General features: G+C 51.3%; 1 protein-coding gene and 1 long non-coding RNA gene across 2 annotated transcripts in view; one reads left to right on the forward strand and one right to left on the reverse strand.

Moving 5' to 3' along the window:
• The window catches only part of LOC144275571 (uncharacterized), a 64,148-nt gene extending 63,351 nt beyond the window's left edge, over positions 1 to 797 (forward strand). The window contains exon 5 of the long non-coding RNA XR_013348049.1: positions 708 to 797. This is a non-coding gene — a long non-coding RNA (uncharacterized LOC144275571). The remainder of the gene's footprint in view (positions 1 to 707) is intronic.
• The window catches only part of TTC28 (tetratricopeptide repeat domain 28), a 503,728-nt gene that overhangs the window by 37,502 nt on the left and 449,193 nt on the right, over positions 1 to 17,033 (reverse strand). The window contains exon 13 of the mRNA XM_077834936.1: positions 8,389 to 8,529. Within this exon, the coding sequence (XP_077691062.1) occupies positions 8,389 to 8,529 (141 nt within the window). The remainder of the gene's footprint in view (positions 1 to 8,388; positions 8,530 to 17,033) is intronic.

The raw sequence follows: 17,033 nt of genomic DNA on the forward strand, positions 1-17,033 counted from the left end.
GGCACAACCCAGAGCCACGTCTGCCTGCGCTGGCCATCAGCACCTGCACCACCCACCTAGACCAGGGCGCCAAGCCGAGCATGAACCATCCCCTTGATGGAGTTCTAAGTGACCCCGCCCGGCGCGGCAAGTTACGACCCCAGCGAGATGCTTCCTCTCCCTCTCCTGCTGGCGTTCCCATGCTGCTCAGTGCTGAGACCCCGGGGCCAGACTCAACCTCCCCTGCACATGCTTTACGGGCACAGGGCCCCTCTGCAGAACAACCCCCTCACATCCCCCACCCGCTGTACGGGCACATGGCCCCTCTGCCAACCCCCTCCTCCCACGTGCACATGGCCCCTCTGCCAAACAACCCCCTCCTCCCACGTGCTGTACGGGCACACAGCCCCTCTGCCAAACAACCCCCCCACCCCCCTACATGCTGTATGGGCACATGGCCCCTCCACCAACCCCCTCCTCCCACGTGCACACAGCCCCTCTGCCAAACAACCTCCCCACCCCCACATGCTGTACGGGTACATGGCCCCTCTGCCAAACAACCCCCTTCCCCCCCCATGCTGCATGGGCACACGGCCCTCTGCCAAACAATCCCCCCACCCCCACATGTGCTGCATGGGCACACGGCCCCTCCACCAAACAACCCCCCCCCATTCCCAGGGCTGCATGTTTCTATTCCTTGTGCTGAATGTCCCCATTTCTCTGTGCAGGTCACACACACCCACAGTGCTATCAACAGATGACAGAGACAAAAGCCAGAAGTGGGAAGTACTCAGAAACCCAGGAAATCAAAGCCAAAGTAAGTTCCTAATGGACAGGCCAATCAATCCAGTGAAATACATTAACAAAACCTCTGTTATTAGCATAGATTTTTCTTAGCAGATTATATACCCTGCCAAGGGTAAACCATGTATCCCTGGTGTGTCTTTACACTTACACACTAGGCTAGTATGCCGGTGAAGCCACAGAATCAACACATTACACTCCTTCTGCTCCGGAGAAACACCCTCTCATCTCATTGACTGACTAACCAGAGGTGGATTACTGCATGGGCCCATGGGGCCATGACTGGGGGCCCTGGAAAAATCTCCCCCTGCTGTGGCCCCAGGCCTCTTGCTCCCTGCCGCGATTCCAGGGCCACAGCAGAGGCACAGAGTTTCTCCAGTCTTAGGGCCACAGTGGAGTGGGGGGGAAAGGAGTGAGTGAAGGGCACGGCTGTGGGGGAAGGGGCAGAATGGGGCAGGGCTGTGGGTGAAATAGGGGTGAGACCACAGGCGGAAGGGGGTGGGGTGGGGCCACAGTTCTGGCACTGGGGGCCCCCCCAATTTGCTCCGGCCCAGGACCCCACGAGACCTTAATCCACTGCTGTGACTAACACCTCTCCCTCCCTAGCCCCCTGACTGCTGTCCTGGGGCTGGCTGCACTCCATTCATGGAAGGAAGGAAGCTGCTCAGCATTAACTGCACTTTACATTCATGGCCTAAAGGGGAGATGTTTCAAATGGCAATTAGGAGCCCTAATTTAGCACCCTAAGGCTCTCTGAGCCATTGAAAACTCCCCCTACATTTTTACGAAGATGAGAGGTCTGCTTGTGCCTGGAACTGCACATGTATGCTCAGGCATCAGGACTGTGCCTGCAAGACACTTGACTGTGTGCACAGTTCCCCATTGCAACCACATACAACCACATACACAAATACAGATGCAAAACTGTGCACAGAACTGGGTCCTCAGCATTCTACAGAAAGATGATCTAATTCATCCTCGCAGCCCCTGAATGAGGGAGGGAGAGATTATTCCCATTTCTGAAAGGGCCTGAGCCATCTGATGGGACCTAACAGGAGCTATGTGTGCTTAGCACATCTGATAATCTGACTGAAGTGATTTGCACAAGAAGTCTGTGACAGAGCTAGGACTGGCCCCAGCCCTGTGCTCGCCCCAGTGGACCAGGTTGCTCCCTGGCTCTATTGTGCTGGCTGAGAGAGCTGATCTCCCTTCATGGAGTTTAACTGTTTTCACGCTTTGCAAAGTGCAGATTTTAAAATCAGTTCAGGAAATCCAAGTGATATTTCCCCAGCTCCACCCAGGCCTCAGCACTCCACTTCTACACCTCCACAGGACTGGGGTGTCCAATTGCTTCTTTGGGGTGGACGGTTGTAGACTAGAGGGCTGGAGTAATGTCCCAGCATTGCAGAAAGCAGCTATGTGCCAGCAGGTGGCACTATTATCCTCTCTCTCACCATTAAATAATTATAACAGACATTTATTACAGGCGGCTTGATTACTCTAATCAGCAAAGTCTCCATCTGAAAGGGTTTTGCAGCCAGGCAGCCTTGGATTTATCAGCTTACCACTCAGATGTTTTTTTATTAGTCCAAATCCAAAGGAGTAACATAAATTGTTCACTTTCTAAACCCTTGGAGCGGGAAGAGAACAAATCCACACAAGGGGAGGAAGGACAAAGCTCCTTTGTGCATGACATGTGAGATCTGGCACCTGCTGCCAACTTCCCCCTCTCTCGTGTGCATACACTCCCCCTCCCAGCAGCTCTCTGTGCCAGTGAGGCGGCCTGGCCAAGTGTCCCAGTTACAGGGTCTCAGGGCTGGTTTCCTGCAGATGCTCTTGCTGTTGCCTAACAGCAGGCCTGAGCTGCAGCGTTCCTGGCCTGGCTGTGTGCTGTGTGTTCTCGCCTAATGCCTGGAACAACACCTCAACCCTGCACAGACACTGCCGTGCTGCTGATCTCACCCTTTGCTGCTGATCTCAAACCAGGCTGTGGAGATGACTGCATATCAGTGTCACTGTGCTTTGACCCTCAAAGAGGCCCAAGAGTGACCTTGCAAGCTCCGCAGAGAAAAGGGGAGAGATCACGTGCTGCACCTCCCACTGATCTGGTCTAAGGCAGGCCCAAGAGGGACAGACTGGGTAGGACACCTGGGTGTAGGAGAGGGTCACACAGGGAGCACCAGAGACAAGGCTGCCGATCCCACCTCCATGCATCAGGGCCTGGCACCACTCAGGACTCCAAGCAAGTCAGACAGTATTCACAGGTTTCAGAGTAACAGCCGTGTTAGTCTGTATTCGCAAAAAGAAAAGGAGTCCTTGTGGCACCTTAGAGACTAATCAATTTATTTGAGCATGAGCTTTCGTGAGCTACAGCTCACTTCATCAGATGCATACCGTGGAAACTGCAGCAGACTTTATATATACACAGAGAAAAGTCTGCTGCAGTTTCCACGGTATGCATCTGATGAAGTGAGCTGTAGCTCACGAAAGCTCATGCTCAAATAAATTGATTAGTCTCTAAGGTGCCACAAGGACTCCTTTTCTTTTTACAGTATTCACAGGCATGGACAAAGACCATGAGACAGGAGTCTGGGGGCGGCAGCCGAGCTGGGTGGGAACTGATGGGAGGGAAGCTGGGAATGGGCGACAGGGGTTGGATCACTCGATGATTACCTGTTCTGTTCATTCCCTCTGGGGCACCTGACATTGACCACTGTCGGAAGACAGGATACTGGGCTAGATGGACCTTTGGTCTGACCCAGTATTGCCGTTCTTGTGTTAAGTGTAATGTTCTGTCCTTGGAAAGGTTTCTCAGGACCAGGATGGAACTTCAGAGCAGGAGATGTGGCTGACATCTCAGCTAGCTTAGCGCCCCAACCACTGGGCGACTGGCTATTCTGGGCTACAGTTCCCCCGAATCAATGGTCTTGGTTTTGTGATGAAAAGCCATGAAAACAAATTTAGAAAGTACCATTTTTCACACACCGAGTTTCTTGTTCTCCAGCCCATGCCCGCCAGAAGCACTTTCACAGCCTCAGAACAGCAGACATCCACTGGACATGCCTCCACCAAAACTGGTACCCAGAGAGCCTAATCCCAGAGATGCCACCCCAGATGCACAGCCAGGATCATTCTCACTCTCACATCGAGCTGCACGGAGTGCTAGAAATACCCAGATTTGAGCTCCCCGGGTCTGCTTTCAACTGGTTCCTGAACCCACAGACCACCCAGCCCTCTCTGCCATGTGGCCTGTGTTCAGGCAGCCCCAGTGCTGCTCAGAGCAGGCCAGTACCCTTAGCCGGCAGAGGGCCAATTAGATAAGGGGCTTCTCGGCCACTGCTTTCATCTGTCTCCCGAAAACTCACATCAGCCTAGGCCAGCCAGACACCCCTTCACTGCCTGATCAGGCCTGACACTGCTCCAGAAAGACTGACTACATGCTTCTCCTCCACGAGGGTACAGCCACAGCAGGAGAGCCCTGACCTACTAGGGAAACAGCTCTGCTCTCCTCCGTGCTGGAATGCATGTTGTACAGGGGGAGGTGAGCATGATCAGATACCACAGGGATGGGCAGCAGGTAAAACCCTGAATGAGATAAGACCGACTGCGTCTGAGAGACGGTATACAGGGCGTGTACAGCTATGGTAGGGTCATGGGCTGCTTTCGCCCTTCATTAATTTCAGCCCCCGCTTTGCTGTGCTATATCCTTTGGGGGCATTCACGCTGGCATGTCGCCAGGCAAACACCCTTCTGATGAACTTAAGCATCCAAATGCAAGACCTGAGCATCCTGCTTGGGCCTTGCATCGTTCTTAGAAAGCATGTCCTTCTATTCTCTATTCACAGACAAAAGACTTCACTTTCCTGCCCCCGCAGCATAAGTGCCAACGAAGCAGGAGCCTCAGTGCCAGCCTGCTGCTGGGTATCCACAGGTTTTACAGCTTCCTGTTAAAAGGTGTATAGTGCCCCTGACTTCTGTACAACACCCTGCACTTTGCTTCTGCATCTCACAGCACATATGCAACCAGCAGGAGGCATTAACATGCCGATGCTGCCTGGGTAGACTAGTAATCATGCCCTGGGGAACTAGAGGGTGGTTTTAATTCTTGCTCGCTATTTGATTCAGTTGGTTGATTTTTTAATCTGAGAGGCTAAAATGAGAATGGACAGTGTTCCCACAGTGATTCTCTGAGAGGCCAGACATCCCTTGTTCATTCTGGGCAACAGCAGAGTGGGAACACTATCCATTCCCATTTTCTCTCCTTCCAGCCTAATTCTTTGTCACATAGAACTTAACCCAGGGATGGGCAAACTTTTTGGCCTAAGGACCACATCTGGGTATGGAAATTGTATGGTGGGCCATGAATGCTCACAAAATTGGGGGTTGGGGTGTGGGAGGGGATGAGGGCTCTGAGGTGGGGCCAGAAATGAGGAGTTCAGGGTGTGGGAGGGGGCTCTGGACTGGCGCAGGAGGTTGGGGTGCAGGGGGCTGCAGTGCAGGGGGCGGTGAGAGCTCCAGATGGGGGTGTGGGCTCGGGGGTGAGGCTGGGGATGAAGGGTTGGGGGTGCAGGAGGGTGCTCTGGGCTGGGACCGAGGGGCTCAGAGGGCAGGAGGGGGATCAGGGCTAGGACAGGGGGTTGGGGTGCAGGAGGGGGTCGGGGTGCAGGCTCTGGGTGGCGTTAACCTCAATCAGCTCCTGGAAGCAGCAGCATATCCTGCCTCTGGCTTCTATGTGGAGGCACGGCCAGGCGGCTCTGCGTGCTGCGCTGTCTGCAGGTGCCACCTCTGCAGCTCCCATTGGCTGTGGTTCCTGGCCAATGGGAGCTGCAGAGCCGGCGCTTGGGGCGAGGGCTGCATACAGAGCCCCCTGGCTGCCCCTATACATAGGAGCTGGAGGTGCGACATGCCACTGCTTCCAGAAGCTGCGCAGAGCCACAGCACACACGGAGCAGGGCAAGCCCTAGATCCCGCTCCCCTACGGGAGCTCGAGGCAGGGCCGGCTCTAGGTTTTTTGCCGCCCCAAGTTCCAAGAGCACAAATGCCCAAGCAAGAAAAAAAAAAAAAAAAAAGGTGCTTGCTGGTGCCTAGAGCCGGTCCTGGCTCGAGGGTCGGATTAAAACGTCTGATGGGCCGGATGTGGCCCCTGGGCCATCGTTCGCCCACCCCTGACTTAACCTGACTCCTTGCTGAATCTGGGGTTGTGACGAGCAAGCTCTCCCCATTGTCTCGGGCTGTGTGTGTCACATGGCACCAGCTGCACAGTCCACAACACACAGTACAGTACAACTGAACACAGAAAAGTATCACTGGTCTGCAAAGCTCCCTCTGCCCTCCCCGCTGTGCACAGCCCTTCGTTTAATTGTCTGTCAGGAGCTGACCTGAGAGAAGAGGCCTAGCCAGGCCGGCAGAGGGCAGCTGAACTCCAGCATTAGCCCCTACTCTCACTTTGTTTCCAAGCCTGAGCCTGGAATCAAATGGCTGTGGCAGGATTATGGCGGTCACTAAAACTTCCCTAATTTCCAGGGAAAGTGATTCACATAGCAGGTGTGGTCTCACACGGGCCACAGAAGGGTAGTTCGCTATTCTACCGGATCTCAACATATTTAATGAGATCAGCAAGGAGATATGGAGCATTTCCAGTGCTACTCCACATCTCTCTCCAGGAGGAAGTTAGGTCAGCGCCTGGAGTCGCAGTCCCCATGCCTCTCCCAGCATCTGCAAACTGAGTTACTGCGCGTGCGACTCCCAGGAGACTTACTTCACACACCTCGGCTTCCACGTGACAGAAAAGACATTCAGGCACCATATGACTGACTTGCAGTGAGCCCGGATATAGAATTGATGCGCATCACCCTCCTGCAATCACAATACCTAGTGTGGAGAACAAGCAAGCAAAACGTCCCAGCAGCCCCCAGGGAACTCCTTCCTGATCCCCAGCTGGTGCCCGGGTCATCATGGTTGGGGAAGTTTGAATGGGAGCAAACGGAGATTCTGAGAGTGGGAATGGACCAGTGCTGGTGCCAACGTTTCAGCCCCAGGCTCGCACGCGGGGAGCCTCTGTCCCAGCTGACGTGCTCCAGTGGTGATATTAAACACTGCAGCCAGGCACGACTCCTTTCCAGCTGCTGAGGTGTCGATGTACCTGACCTCAGACTCAGTGTGGAAGCCACAGATCCAGCAGCAGCCAGTGAGTGCTTATTTCAGCTCCACACAGCATCATTATCTGGGGACTGGTGACCCTGGTAAGATTCTGTCTCCAATTTCACTTCAAACGCTGGCTTTAATCAGCGCAGAGATGGGACTGGCTGAGACCTGAGCAAGTTCCAAATACGCAGAAAATGAGCAAAGATTGGGCAGCTGGTGTACAGTGCTATAATTTTCCCAGCTAATTAATGCCATCGTTAAAATTAATGGGAAGCAAACATTTCCAGGAGAAAGTACAGTCGGCAAACAAACAGAAAGCTCTACACTCCAAAGACGTGAGCTCGGCCTGCGCAATCTCCATTTGCCCAGAACAGCACACATCAGAGGGGCTGGCGACACAGGGCAGGGTGAGGTTATCAGAGTGCCTGCCACATGCTCCTTGGGACAGAGCCACACCTTAATCTGACTTACAATTCCCTTCTTGCTCGTTCCACGATCCTGAAAATCTCTGATCCCCTCCTAGAAACATGGTCCACAATGGCCCCAAAACCTAACTGCTCAGATGACAACAAAGCCCCGGCCAGCGCTGTATTTCTGGGTGAGCAAGGCAGCCCCACACCCCATTCACTGCCCCTTCTCCTTACCTAGCTGTGCAGAGCTGTTGGGTTTCATGGGGATATGGGCATGCCACTGCCATAGCCCCTCGAAGACCTAGCAGGGCTTTCCCTCCTCTAACTTCTAGGATCTGAGTTTCTAGTAGCTATGCCAGACACCACCCCCCCAAGCTGGATCTAAGATGGAAAGCAAGCCTCGCGTACAATGGCCACCTGCTCACTGACAGGCCACCAAGCGCCCCTCCCTCGTGCTCCACGCTGGGCCAGCACCTTGCTGGGCATCCCTTCCCCACACGCTCCATGCAGACTCATCCAGTCTGACCCTTGTCAAGGCGCAGTGCAAGATCCTCCTCATAGAGCAAGCATTTCCCAGTCTAACTAAATTAACCGGGGAGGGAAAGGAAGGGTAGAAAGACAAAAAAACAATGTGTATCCCAGAGACGGGAGAAGAGCAGATTCCCCATGCGCACCAGGGACCTGCCATGCAGACTTTGCACCTGGGAAGCACCAGGGACTGCAGTGACAGCTGATGGTGAAATGATGGACGCAGACGCACAGGCTGTGGAATGCTCGTAGCATGGACAAGCTCCTCTGCCACCCTTTTTAAGAGGCCTTATAGAGAGCATTCAGGAGGTTCCTGGCAGGGGCAGCACATCATAGAACATGGCTCCTACTCTGAACAGCTCTGTTCTCGGCTGCGCCCCTGGGGAGCGAGTTCACATTGTTCCACAACAGCATTTCTATCACACTGTGTCACAACAGGAGGCAGAATCCTACCCACCAAAGAGAAACCCCTCAAGGAATAAAGCATCTCCCTGCTGTGCTGGGTGAAGGGTCCAGCTCTCACCTGTTGAAGAGGTTATTCCTGCTGACCATTCGCAGGAAGCCGGTTGGATCAGTTACTGAGTTCAACTTATTGTTCATCTCCTCAAACTGCTGGTCCATGATGTCCCCAGCTTCACTCTCTGTCTCGCTGCTGGCACAGGCTCTGAGGAGAGAACAGCAGAGAAAGGTCAGTAAGGCAGAGCACAGCATCAGCTTCATTGTAAATACTGGGGGGGTGAGAGTAGAACCTGGGCCGAGGACAGGAACTCTCTAGCCTAAGGTCTGTTCTGTTCTCCCAAGGAGACCCAGCAACAGGAGGAGAATGACCCACTCCTCTGCCCAGGGGCACTGCTCAGGGCTCTGGCTGCATGACTCCTACAGATGGGAATCCTGGAACCAAAATCCCACAGCTTGTAACAGGCACTGGGGGTTGAAGCCACAGCCTGAAACAGGAGCCTCTGCGAAACCCTGACTCACATCAGAGTGTGACTCACATCCTTGGAGTCTTGCTGAGGCCTTCAGACTTTGCTCTCACTAGCACTTCTCGCCAGCAGATCTCAAATTGCATCATAAAGCAGGCCAGTATCATTAGCCCCACTTTACAGATGGGGAAACTGAGGCAAAGAACAGGGATGGGACTTGTGCCAGGTCACCCAGAAGAGCTAGGAATAGAACCCACGTCTTCGGAGTCCCAATCCAATCCTCTATCCGCTAGGACACATTGCCTCATCGAAACTACAAGCAGTGGGGTGTTCAGCCGAATACTGGCAGCTTGTCCACCATGTCTGCCCTGTGCGCAGAGCAATTCAGCCATGACAGCTGGGGCAACTCCTCCCATGGCCTCTTCCTCATGTTTGGGAGGTCAGAGGGAGATGCTCCAATGGAGGATTATGCACAAGTTACCCCTCCCCTCCCACTCTCTTGCCTTCCTCCCCTTGTTTGTAACCTCTCATGCTCCTCCCCCTCCTGGAGGGCTCCCAATAGCAAGCAGAGTGTGACACACCTATAAGCCCGGCCATGCTCCTGGCCCTCAATCGGTAATTAACAACTCACTACCCTGGGCCAGTGAAAAGCTGCAACGTGTTCAGCTGGTTCTGTCTGGCGCAGACACCTCTACGTGCTCCCCACTGGCCACACAGGCACCGAAGACCTGCCGAGCGTCACACAGCTCTGTGATGTCTGCATGCTGTTGTCAAAATTGGGCCCACCATCACTTCCTTTGGGTTTTTATTCAAAAAGACTTTGGGGTGGAAAATAAGGGCACAGATGGAGGCTGATTCTGGCTGACTGGAAGATGAGAGAAGGGGAAGGAGTAAACTTCACCATCACGGCTGCCATCCTCCACCTCCTTCCTCCTGACCAGACTCAGACGACACGGCCACCTCCACTGGCTAGTAGGATGGGAGACTGTCTCTCTCCTCCACCCCCTGAGTCCTTTTCCTTCCCCATCTTATTTCTTCTTTTTCCAATCCCTCTCCTTTTTTCTTCTAATACGAGTCTGGCTTAGCTGGCCAAGACTGTACATTTTGCAACACTGCTGTAAACCTATGGCTAGAAAGAGGTGGCTAAAAGCAATGCCCTAAACAGCCCTATGCTGGTACAAGTTTGCCAGGTCTCGGAGTGGCTGGTAGTAAACCATGTGCTAGGCCTGTGTTTTTCCAAGCAGTGAGGTTGCAAGTGAAAGTCAACACCAGAGACAGAAGCTGCATGTTCTCTTTCCTTTCCTTTCCCTTCTCTTTTGTGTTTGTTTGTGTTGTTTTGTCTTCTCAGGAAACAGGACTGGACTTTAACAGCAGCAGCAATGATGGCAGCTCCAACCCATCTTAACTAACCTCTTCTCTTTTCTGATAAAAGAAGAGTTCTTACCATCTTTGATACCACCTAAACGACTATCCAACAAGGGGGCTTCCTTTTAAAAACTCACTCTAGCTTAAGGGAAAGGGAACAAGGGATGCTAATAAAATGAAAGCCTGACTTTTTAACACTTTACATTTCAAATGTTCGAACTCTTTTTTCTGTCTTTCCTGTGTCTAAAAGTTTAAAAGAACTTTTACTGGTGTTTTCACCATGGTACCAAGCAGACTGAGGTCTCTGGATACCAAACCCCGAACTTTGTTTAGAACTGTTTAACGCTGGACAGTGACTGGGTCACATTAACACCTTTGGCCCATATGTTCTATCTAAATTCATACCACACTGCATGCTGAGTGAAGTGTTGAGGAAACAAGAACCACACACAGTTCCCTGAAACAGAGGGCACTGTGCTGGGAGGCAGGAGGGCTGAGTAGTAGCCCAGCTTCTCCAGAGCGTACTGTATTTCTCTGCATTTCACCTGCCTTGTTATTAACCAAGGCCTCAAACCCGATCTCCAGAGAAGGCAACTATCACTCACCTAGTTCACAGAGTGGTCACTGTGGCTGCACAAGGACACTTAGTAGAGCTGGCAACAGAGCCCAAATCTCGCTTGACCACACTGCCTTTTAGACTGTGCCAAATTTTTCATACTGGATAAACAATGGAGGCAGCAGTAATGTTCCTTACATCTGGCATTTCTTAACTTTCAAGTGTTTGACTTTGTGACCTAAATAATACTTTTTTAACACACATTTTGGTATTTCCTAGGGTGTGGTGTGTTTGTGTGTGTGTGTGCAGGGCTGTCCCTAGCAATTCTGGGGCCCTACACAGCTCCCCCCGGCCATGGTGGCGTGGCTGAGGCCTGGTCACTGCACTCCCGCTGCCGGAAAGTGCAGCCCGGCTGCAGAGCCCAGGGGAGTGGGGGCGGGGCTGGGCCTGCACTCACCAGTAGTGGGAGTGCAGCAACCCAGCCTCAGCCACACCACCAGTGAGTGCTGGGGGGGTCGGGAGGGGGGGCTAGGGCGGGGTCCCAGGGGAAAAGGCGGATGGGGGGGTGGAGCAGGGGTGGGGGCCTGGGGAAGAGCTGGAGCAGAGGCTGGAGCAGCACGCAGCTGCACAGGGCACCAGGAAATTTGGTGCCCCACGCAGCTGCAAGCTTTGTGTATGGGTAAGGACGGCCCGGAGCAGGGTTAAGGAAAAAGCTAAAAACAAGTTATATTATGTGCAATTGTAACACCCCCTGTACGTATTACATAATTTGCATAGATGTCACACACACAGCTGCCCAAATCTTGGTAGTTATGTGCACACCCTCCAGTGTGGGCCTCGTCACTTGGAACACAAGACTGTCTGGTCACTGACAGTGGCCAACAGGATGGTGTTTGAATGCATGTGCCAGCTGGGGCTCTCCCCGGAAATGACACTGGCCATGAAAGAAGCCAGGAGGGAGGCTTTGCTAACCCATTTCACACTCATGGTACTTTGCACAGCTCTGCAAGAAGGACAATCCTGGTCTCTATGCTTATGGCAGTCCCTACCCTCTGCCATATGTGTGTATTTGTGCGGGCACATGTGTTGTGTGTGCAAAGCATAGAAACACCCACATGGAAGGTAATTTAATGGTGCACACACATGCCTATCTGTGCAAATGTGTGCGCATGTCTGTCTGTGGGAATATATGTCTAATCTTGCTTTTCTTCCCCTGCCCCAATTCTCTCTCTCTGTAAAGGTTATATATTAGTGGCTTTAAGGACTAACTACAAACCAAGGAGCAAAGGCACATTGTGAAATCTGCCTGCAGTCACAGACTTAGGGTGCCCTGCTGGGCCCAGTCACAACTGAGCAACACTTAACAGCATCCACATGCCCCAGCACTTAAACAGGAATTAGCTGCAGAATGCCAGCAGGAATGAAAGGTTTCAGAGTAGCAGCCGTGTTAGTCTATATTCGCAAAAAGAAAAGGAGTACTTGTGCACTTTAGAGACTAACAAATTTATTTGAGCATAAGCTTTCGTGAGCTACAGCTCACTGCATCGGATGCATTCAGTGGAAAATACAGTGGGGAGATTTATATACGCAGAGAACATGAAACAATGGGTGTTACCATACACACTGTAACCAGAGTGATCACTTAAGATGAGCTATTACCAGCAGGAGAGCAGGGCGGGAGGGGGAGGGGGGGCCGACCTTTTGTAGTGATAATCAAGGTGGGCCATTTCCAGCAGTTGAGAAGAACGTCTGAGGAACAGTGGGGGGTTGGGGTGGGAAAATAAACATGGGGAAATAGTTTTACTTTGTGTAATGACCCATCCACTCCCAGTCTGTATTCAAGCCTAAGTTAATTGTATCCAGTTTGCAAATTAATTCCAATTCAGCAGTCTCTCGCTGGAGTCTGTTTTTGAAGTTTTTTTGTTGAAGGATTGCAACTTTTAGGTCTGTAATAGAGTGACCAAAGAGATTGAAGTGTTCTCCGACTGGTTTTTGAATGTTATAATTCTTGATGTCTGATTTATGTCCATTTATTCTTTTACGTAGAGACTGTCCAGTTTGCCCAATGTACATGGCAGAGGGGCATTGCTGGCACATGATGGCATATATCACATTGGTAGATGTGCAGGTGAACGAGCCTCTGATAGTGATGTGATTAGTCCCTATAATGGTGTCCCCTGAATAGCTATGTGGACACAGTTGGCAACGGGCTTTGTTGCAAGGATAAGTTCCTGGGTTAGTGGTTCTGTTGTGTGGTGTGTGGTTGCTGGTGAGTATTTGCTTCAGGTTGGGGGGCTGTCTGTAAGCAAGGACTGGCCTGTCTCCCAAGATCCGTGAGAGTGATGGGTCGTCCTTCAGGATAGGTTGTAGATCCTTGATGATGCGTTGGAGAGGTTTTAGTTGGGGGCTGAAGGTGAAGGCTAGTGGCGTTCTGTTATTTTCTTTGTTGAGCCTGTCCTGTAGTAGGTGACTTCTGGGTACTCTTCTGGTTCTGTCACTCTGTTTCGAGACACCACTGACTTCCTGAGGAAACTACAATCCATCGGTGATCTTCCTGAAAATACCATCCTGGCCACTATGGATGTAGAAGCCCTCTACACCAACATTCCACACAAAGATGGACTACAAGCCGTCAGGAACAGTATCCCCGATAATGTCACGGCAAACCTGGTGGCTGAACTTTGTGACTTTGTTCTCACCCATAACTATTTCACATTTGGGGACAATGTACACCTTCAAATCAGCGGCACTGCTATGGGTACCCGCATGGCCCCACAGTATGCCAACATTTTTATGGCTGACTTAGAACAACGCTGCCTCAGCTCTAGTCCCCTAATACCCCTACTCTACTTGCGCTACACTGATGACATCTTCATCATCTGGACCCATGGAAAAGAAGCCCTTGAGGAATTCCACTATGATTTCAACAATTTCCATCCCACCATCAACGTCAGCCTGGACCAGTCCACACAAGAGATCCACTTCCTGGACACTATGGTGCTAATAAGCGATGGCCACATAAACACCACCCTATACCGGAAATCTACTGACCGCTATTCCTACCTACATGCCTCCAGCTTTCATCCAGACCATCGTCTACAGCCAAGTTCTACGATACAACCGCATTTGCTTCAACCCCTCAGACAGAGACAAACACCTACAAGATCTCTATCAAGCATTCTTACAACTACAATACCCACCTGCTGAAGTGAAGAAACAGATTGACAGAGCCAGAAGAGTACCCAGAAGTCACCTACTACAGGACAGGCCCAATAAAGAAAATAACAGAACGCCACTAGCCTTCACCTTCAGCCCCCAACTAAAACCTCTCCAACGCATCATCAAGGATCTACAACCTATCCTGAAGGACGACCCATCACTCTCACGGATCTTGGGAGACAGGCCAGTCCTTGCTTACAGACAGCCCCCCAACCTGAAGCAAATACTCACCAGCAACCACACAACAGAACCACTAACCCAGGAACTTATCCTTGCAACAAAGCCCGTTGCCAACTGTGTCCACGTAGCTATTCAGGGGACACCATTATAGGGACTAATCACATCACTATCAGAGGCTCGTTCACCTGCACATCTACCAGTGTGATATATGCCATCATGTGCCAGCAATGCCCCTCTGCCATGTACATTGGGCAAACTGGACAGTCTCTACGTAAAAGAATAAATGGACATAAATCAGACATCAAGAACTATAACATTCAAAAACTAGTCGGAGAACACTTCAGTCTCTTTGGTCACTCAATTACAGACCTAAAAGTTGCAATTCTTCAACAAAAAAACTTCAAAAACAGACTCCAGCGAGAGACTGCTGAATTGGAATTAATTTGCAAACTGGATACAATTAACTTAGGCTTGAATACAGACTGGGAGTGGATGGGTCATTACACAAAGTAAAACTATTTCCCCATGTTTATTTTCCCACCCCAACCCCCCACTGTTCCTCAGACGTTCTTCTCAACTGCTGGAAATGGCCCACCTTGATTATCACTACAAAAGTTTCCCCCACCGCCCCCGCTCTCCTGCTGGTAATAGCTCATCTTAAGTGATCACTCTTGTTATAGCGTGTATGGTAACACCCATTGTTTCATGTTCTCGGTGTATATAAATCTCCCCACTGTATTTTCCACTGAATGCATCTGATGAAGTGAGCTGTAGCTCACAAAAGTTTATGCTCAAATAAATTTGTTAGTCTCTAAGGTGCCACAAGTCCTCCTTTTCTTTTAGCAGGAATGAAGAGTGCAGGAATCTCTTCTCTCTGCACACATCTCTGCTGCCTGGAGTTGTGTTCTCATCACTGAGCATGACAACTCTGGCTTTTGCTTTCAAGATGGCCATTGCAAAGGGATTTATTTCATACCCATTTTGCTGTGGTTTCTGTACATTGGCAGCAGAGAATGCATACGAAGTCTCAAAGAGGCTAAATGCTCAATAACTGACTGCTCTGAGGAGACCAGTTATTCATCTATCTGCAGAGCAGCTGGAAGCAGCTCAGAAGGGCTGACATTAGAAAAATATTTACTGTGGCCAATAAACATGTAGAGCCAGGGCTGTAAGCCTCTGTACACTTCTGCATCTCACTCCTGCTTCACTTCCTGTGTCTTCCCCACCAATTAGACTCCTTCATCAAGGAGCTACATGTCCCTGAAGTACTCACACTTCAGACACTGTTTTTGCAAAAACAAACCTCCTTATTCCAGAAGTGAGTGGTGTGTTTGCAGCCTACTCCCAGCTGCAGAAATAGGTGGCACTGCAGGCTCCCTAATTACTCTCCTTAAAGGTTTACTTGTAAGGAAAAGGGTGTGTCATGTGCTCTCCACCCCAGCCTGCGAAACGGCACTTGTGCTGTTTCCAGTTCACCATTTCACTTCTGTACATCGCAGCAGTGAAATGATTCCTGCACGTTTGTAGTTTTGGAAAACTGTTTTGGGTTCCACACGAGAGAAGATGCTGCACAAGCACAGGAGAGTCTGATATTATCAGGCTGATATTGCAATGACTGATTTGACTGTGTGGTCAGATGTGTTCCAAGGAACGAGAAGTGGGAGTCCAGAACCAGGGGGCTCTCAACCAGTGGACAGGGAAAGACTGGAGGGTGTGAGCCTGGCACAACAGCATCTCAGCAGCTTCACCCCACTCCTTAAATGCAGCAGCACCTCTGGTTTGCTCCGAAGGCCATCCGCCCTGCCACACTTCACTCTCGTGGTCACCATGCTGTCTTTTGTCACTGAAAGTCACTTCATAAAACAACAAAGGGAAATTAATCTCACACCACGGACAGAAAAGGTTTTAGGGCAAATTTTCAAAATAAAGAGCACACAAATCCGGTTAACACACAACAGGATTTACAATGTGTGTGCACCGCCACTGGCAGCTGGAATCTCTCAGCATCTCTGCACTAGACAGAGGTTGCCTTGTAAATATACTTCCAGGTCAATATTCTTTCCACCAATGAAATTCTATTCTAAGTCTGGACCAAAGCCAAAGAAACCCCTGAAGAATAGGGTGACCAGATGTCCCGATTTTATAGGGACAGTCCTGATAATCGGGGCTTTGTCTTATATAGGCTCCTATTACACCCCCGTGCCAATTTTTCACACTTGCTATCTGGTTACCCTACTGAAGAATGAAAAAGAACTGACTGAACATCAGCACACAACTGATGGAGCTCGTTTCCCAACAGCCTCCCCTTCCTTGGGTTTTATTTCCGAGCTGCAGATAGAGGTGTTCACATCGCACAGTCTCCCAGAAAGGGGGGCAGAGCTCCTGGGAGAAGATAGAAACCTGAATTCATCTGCCCAGCACAGCAGGCCCTGTGCATCCTTGGGAATAATCTGTCCAAACAGAACACAAGCAAATTTCAAAGTCCTTTCAACTGGATTTTTTGCTGTGAGGATCTTATTGAATGCAGAAACGAACCTCTAAGGGAAAGGTGGGCAAATTACGGCCCGTGGGCCACATCTGGCCTGCAGGACTGTCCTGCCTGGCCGGGGGGGGCTAGCCCCCAGCCCCTCCCCCACTATTCCCTCTCCCCTGCCACTGCACAGGCATCGCGGCTTGTGCCCGCCCCCCTCCCAGGCTTCCGCATAAGCCTGTTCTGCTGCTTGAGCAGCATGGTGAGGGCGCGGGGGGGCTGGATAAGGGGCAGGAGGTCCCGGGGGGGCAGTCAGGGGATAGGGGGCGGTTGGATGGCGCGGAGGTTCGGGGGGAGGGCAGTCAGGAGACAGGGAGCAGGGGGAGTTGGATAGGGGGTGGGGTCCCGGGAGAGGGCGGTCAGGGGACAAGGAGTGGGGGAGGTTTGTATGGGTT

Source organism: Eretmochelys imbricata, chromosome 15 (genome assembly GCF_965152235.1).
Source record: "Eretmochelys imbricata isolate rEreImb1 chromosome 15, rEreImb1.hap1, whole genome shotgun sequence".
NCBI classification, from domain to species: domain Eukaryota; kingdom Metazoa; phylum Chordata; order Testudines; family Cheloniidae; genus Eretmochelys; species Eretmochelys imbricata.